At 53.9% G+C, this 6,009-nt stretch overlaps 1 protein-coding gene across 1 annotated transcript; it reads right to left on the bottom strand.

The window, feature by feature from the left end:
- Window positions 1-397: 397 nt before the first annotated feature.
- LOC104077666 (protein MRP-126-like) lies at window positions 398-2,308 on the bottom strand. Its single transcript, XM_009578970.1, has 3 exons — window positions 2,270-2,308; window positions 1,249-1,407; window positions 398-595 (listed from the first exon to the last, which is right to left on the bottom strand). The coding sequence occupies exons 1-3, from the start codon at window positions 2,306-2,308 to the stop codon at window positions 398-400; spliced, it is 396 nt and encodes a 131-aa protein (XP_009577265.1).
- Window positions 2,309-6,009: the final 3,701 nt, after the last annotated feature.

The following is a 6,009-nucleotide window of genomic DNA, read 5'->3' as shown; positions in this document are numbered from 1 at the left end:
TTTTTTCTAGTTGGAAATGCAAAGACTTGTCAAATTATACTGCCTTCCCTGAACTATGGAGCACATTATAATGTCAGGAGTATTGTGAGCACCCGCTGCAATGAACCTCTCCCCAGGTGTCCACCTCACCCCTGAGAACCTGCAGCCTGTCTCCAAGGTGGATTTGCCTGGTTTAAAGCCACGCTGGGAGACAGCAACGTGCAGGACTTGCTTCGAGGAAAACCCACGCAGACACAGAGAAGAGCTTTGACAGCCTCAGGGCAAATCTTTATTTGGCAGCCAAACCGTCAAACTTGAAGGAAGGAAAGGAGGGAGGTGGGCAGAGAGGGATGGAGGGGAGAAAGCCGGGGGCTGCAAGCACTGCATGGGTGCCTTTGGCCAGGGACCACAGCCCGCCTCAGTGGTGGTGTTGGTGCTGGTGTTTGTGCTGCTGTTGCTGCTGCTGCTGCTGGTCCTCGACTTCGTGGAGGTGTTCGTGGGTGGCAATGGTCACACGGGTGATCAGCAACATCATCTCGCAGAAGCTGATCTGCTCATCCTTGTTGACATCGAGGTCCTTCATGATTTCGTCAATGGTGGCCTTGTTTTTCACGTGCTGCAAAGGAAGGGACAGGGTGAGGGCAAAGTCCCATCATTCACAGCTCAAGCCCCCCCCCCCCAGCCTTGCGGGGACCCTCACAGGTGCCAGGTCCCCATAGTCCAGTGTGGCTCCATCCTCGTGCCATCGTCACCCATTGCTTTGGGTACAGCAATGATTCACCCGTGGCGATGAAGCAATCGGAGAGCAACAGGCTAGCACCACTGCAAGGACACCGCGCAAGGTGGAGACCGATGAAGGCAGCAGTGTTATGGCAGCCACAAACCTCTCCTTTAGCGTGTTGGATCAAAACCACTTTGCCTTCTACTTTAGCAAAGTGAGATACAAAAAATGGGCTTTTTGGCAGATATTTCTGACATCGTTGCTCCTAGATGGCAGAGGAACTCTCGGGCAATGTGATCCTGATTTTTGCAGATAAGGTGATGAGGGTAAATATCTGGCTGCAGTTGACCCAGACCTGGGTGGGTTTCCTTCATCTGTCTTTACGGAGCACGTTTGGAAAGTGGCAGTTGGACAGCGAGGGTCTGGGCAGAAGGTGTTGGGGCAGGAGAGTAGAGTGGGAAGGGAGTGAATCCAGTCCCTGGGGGTATTCAGGCAATGGGGTCCAGCCCGGCTCCCTCCTTACGTGGGCCATGAGAAACTCCACTCACCCTCAGGTAGTTTGCAAGCTGCTTCTCAATCAGGAGCTTCAGCTCGTGCTTGGTCAGGGTGTCTTTGTGTCCCTCCTGTCTCGAGTACTGGTGGAAGACATCAATGATGACATCCATGGCCTTCTCCAGCTCGGAGAGCTGTTCCTGGGTCTGGGGGGTCTGGAAGAGAAAGGGTTACACTGAATAATGTCAAGAGCCGCAATAGATGGGGAAATCTGATGTAAACCAGCGAGGCTCCGGTATAGCCACCTGCTTCGCACCAGATGGAGACGCAGCCTGGCTTTGTTCAGTCATTCTTTTTTGGGGATAAATTTGAGCTGTTTGTTTTGAGTTTGCTCTTATCTACAAGCCAAAGGAGACTTGAAGGGGCTTGCAGCCTTTGCCTGCTTCTGCTCTGGGATGTACAAGTACAGATAATAGCTGAGAGCTGGTTTCCCCCCCGAAATGTGCCTTCTGTAAGTCAAGCGGTGTTGGAGCAAGGCTCCCAAAACAGCTGGTGGCACTGCAAAAACCTCTGTAGAGACACAGAGTATGAGATCTGATGTCCAGGAGCCCCTTTGGTGGTCGGACTGTGCTGTGGGGAGCCTCTTCCTGGAGGAGACATCTCTCCTTGTGGGCCGTGCTTGGATGAGCCTGAGTGGAGATCATTATCCTCTGCCAGCAATCGATGGCAGCTCACACGGCAAGGAGAGGCTCCCCGAGGGTCCTTGCACCTCCGATGGTCCAACCAGCGCCTGGAAAAGAGCACAGAAACCTTAAATGCCCGAGTCACCATTGGACTTGCCTTGCTCATCTTGATGAAGTAGCGAGATCCACCCAGGCTGGAGCGGAGCTGGTCCCAAGCGCGGTGTCTCTTATAGCCTGGCCATCCGCCTGCGCCACTCCACCGGTTGTGAAATGTCTCTGTTTCATCCAATTCCAGTCCATCTTCATGACATACTTGTGCATTGCTTAAGGCTCCAGGGTAGTTCCTTAAAAGGGGTCTCTGTGGCTTTTTCCGCAAGGTTGGTGTGTCACATACTCTGGCTGGGTGGCAGGGAGGTGGCCAGGACATGGCCATGTCCCCTTCACCCCCTCCACCTGGCTGTTGGGGCTGCAATTCTCCATCAACTCTCGACAGAAGTCCATTCCCTTTGGCTTCTTCCGTTTCACCTGTTTTACTCTCCTCGGTAGGGGTGTCTTTTCACGCCACAAGGCAAAGGGGACCCACATCATGCCTGCACTTCTCCAATGAGCCTGCACGGCTTGGCCCCGTAGCATCCCCATCCTTGCAGACCTTCTGCACCCAAAAGCAGCCCACTGTCCCACCGCTCCACGCAGCCCAGCACCCACAGCATGGTCACGGTTGCCTGGATGGCACGGGATAGGGACAGAGCTGGTGCTGAGGGCAGTGCCTCAGCGCTGGGGGACCATCCCCTGCCTGCAGCAAGCAGCTCTTTATGAAAGAAATAACACAGGGCGGGTTCCCGATCTGGTGGGGCTCCAGGAACTTCATTTCATCTCCTCAGGTCAGCAAGGGCCTGTGCTAAGGGTGGTTTCTCCCCACCCGAGGTATGCGCTGAGCTGTGCAGACCAGGTGTGGCTGAAAGGTGTATTTTTACTTTGTAGGACTGTGTCCTCACTTTGTGGCTTCTTTTTTTTGTTGTTGTTTCTCAGCGTTGCAGAGACCCAGCGCAGGCGCTTTGGCTCAGAGCAGCTAAGATCAGGAGCAAAACGAGATTTTCCAGTGCTTCTTCATTAAAATCCTCTGCCTGCTGATTCAGCTGACTTGTTTGGGGGTTTGTTTAACCTGCCAAACACGATGTTAATCTCAGACACAAAGTGGAGGCCCCATGGACAGGCCCGGGGCAAGCTCCAGGAGCTCCAGATGAGCTGACACGGGGCAGCATCACGCAGGGAGCTGCTCGGGGATGCAGCCCTGGTCCACCCACAGTGGCCACCCGGACCCCAGCCCTCACCGGCGGAGGTGCACTGCGTTTCACAACCGGGGTGCTTTGATGCACGAAACTGCTGGGGAAGGGCCAGGGCGTTTCACAACAGGGTGTCGGGGACCATCCGCTCAGTTGCAGAATTTTGTAGCAATTTGAGGAAACTGTACTTTTGGTCTTTTTATCACGCTGGAGATAGGGAAGGGCAAGGATGGATTACAGGGTATGAGATGGGCCAGGGATTTCCAAAGAGGGATGGTGGCTAGACCCTCAGATGTGCCCACCAGGCAGCAGGGATGAGACCCCAGGTTTTTAAAGGCCAGTGCAGTCACTAAGGTGACCAGGGAGCCTGGGTATCTCTTAGGGTCGCAGGAACGTGTGCTAACACAACTTTTTGCCTGGCTCTGCAGGTCTCCTTGCAGGGGGAGCCTCCCTGTCCAGCCATGCCCGTAAGCCATGCCAAAGCGGCAGCAGCAAGCTCCAATCCTAGCCCCAAGGCCACTGGGGTTGAGTAAGCACCCGCTTGCTGGAGCTGCGGCAGAGGAGGAGTGGGAAGCAGGCGTCAGGCAGCGCGCAAGCAGCCCGATAGCCATGGCAAGTGAAAGATCTGGTTCGAGGTGCCTGGGGTTGGTTGTGCCCTGAGGACCTGAGCCCTGGCAGGGCACCCCATGCTTGACAATCATTGCAAAACATTGCAACATCTTTCAAAATATACATTTACAGGCAAGCGGCTGGCTGATGCGGGAAGAGGGCACGGCACTGTGTGGTTTGCTGTGTTTCACAGAAGGTTTTAGCCGAGAATCAGGATAGGACGTATGTTCTGGTCGCTAGATGTGGTTTTAGCTTGGGGAAGCCAGGGGATGCGCTCTGAGCCCTGGCTCCTGAGCACCTTGAGCATCATCAGGTCAGCGATGCTCCCGCTGCGACCTAGCATGAGCAGCCACCCCGGGAGCTGGGGCAGCCTAGAGGTTTTCCCATCCTGGAGCCGCAGGGGAAAGGATTTCCCAGTCCTTTAGATCGAGCCAAAAAGCATTCACGTATGTCTCAGCCATACCAAACAGCTACAAACTCAGCTGCTTGGCAGGCACTACTTTGGTCCAGCCCAAAGGGAGCTGAGAGCCAGCTCTGCTGCCCGCACAGGCACGGCACAACTGCTGCAGGGTGCTGGACCCTCTCCAAGCCCTCCTGGAGCTCTGGCAGGTTGCAGGGCTGGATCTGGCCATTGCACTTGCCCTTCCTGCCTGTGCTGCAACATGCAAAGTGTTGCTCTCGCTTGTGCTGGGGCAGCTGTCTGCTCAGCCCTGTGGAGTGGTGGTACCGGAGCATTCGGTGAGGAAAAGAGCTAGATTACAGTGTATTTAGTACCCAGAAATGGTTTGCTGGTGCTGCAAGACATTTCCCAGATGGCTCTGGCAGGGACAAGATCCTTGTGCCCTGCTGGACACTGTCAGGGTTTTGGTCAGAATATTTTACTGGTGGAAAACTCCAAGATGGAAACTATCCGGGCGTTCCATCTTGGCTGGGTAGCAAGTGGCTCAGCAGGTTGGGAGGGAGCACTCCGGATGACTTGTCTGTGTGGGAAAACTCTGAAATTTGAGCTTTCTTTGGGATTTAGGGAGAAAATTTTAAATCTCAGAATTTCCCACGGACTAGAAGTTCTATATATACAGATAATAACTTCTGTGGATTTTTTTTTTCCTAAGAGCACCCTGGCTGCTTCTTGTGGTAAAGGCTGTGTTCTGTTGTGAACTGCTGTTGTCATGGGTATTAATGCATTTTTCCTGCTCACGGGTGATTCTGCATCCAGAGGACGCACTTGGCATGGCCAAGGGGAAAAAGCTGGATGAGGATGGGCAAAACAGGAGGTGCTTCCCCAAGCTGGCTCTGCTCTTCCCAGTCTAGGCAGAAAATTTCTTCTGCCAGGAGAAAAACCTCTAATATGACTGCTATGTTAAAAAAATGGTTAAAAGCCTTGCAGAGCTCAGGCAGTGTCTTGCGCTGGTCTTCTGGCCATTAATACCCTCCTAGCTCATCAGTCCAGCCCTCTCAGCTTGGACCAGACACTGAGCAATACAGCTCTCACCCACCCACCACCCCTCGATCATAAGCCTCTTCCTTTATGGGTTTTTGGGGTGCCTCATTTAGGCAAGCCTTTATCCCACAGCTCCAGCAGGACCATGCGTTCACTGCAGCCGGTGCCCACCCTCCCCATCTATGAGATGGATGCAAAAGGGAGTGCTGAGATAGGAAGGACTCAATGAACTTCAAGTGATGCTTTATTGTCTTACAAGCATGAGTGATCCAAGCAGACAGAAGGCAGCCAGAGCCCAATTCCTATAAGCAACCCCCTCTGAGTTTTTCATGGGTCGTGCATTGAGACTCAATCCTTGTCTGGTGTACAGCGGTCATCCCCGTGGCTGATGCGATGGGCATCATCGGTCACCTTGGCCAAGACGATGGTGAACTCCTCGAAAGTCAGCTCTTTGTCCTTATTTAAGTCTGTCTCTTCGAAGAGCTTGCCCAGGTAGTCATGACGGTTCCTGCCCTGAAATTGGGGGACAGGACATGTGTTAGCATGCCCCCTCCCTGGCCTGCACACCCACTGGTGGAAACCGAGCCAGCTTTATTCTTGCGTGCCCTGGGAAGTGTTCGGAAGCTGCAGGATCATTGTGACCCTCTCCTACCTTGTAGTTAGCCCCTAGTTAAAACCCCAGATGGATAGGCTCTTGTCCCAAGCCCCTTTGGCTGCTCCGTACCCCTGCAGTGGCAGGAGGGATGAGTGTGGATGGTCCCACAGCGCATGGACAAGCTGGGTCCGATCACAGAAACTCTC

The sequence above is a fragment of the Fulmarus glacialis genome, unplaced genomic scaffold (assembly GCF_000690835.1).
Source record: "Fulmarus glacialis isolate BGI_N327 unplaced genomic scaffold, ASM69083v1 scaffold34405, whole genome shotgun sequence".
In the NCBI taxonomy this organism is placed as follows: domain Eukaryota; kingdom Metazoa; phylum Chordata; class Aves; order Procellariiformes; family Procellariidae; genus Fulmarus; species Fulmarus glacialis.
Note: the sequence above shows the minus strand (reverse complement) of the source record. Positions and strands in the feature narration are given on the sequence as shown.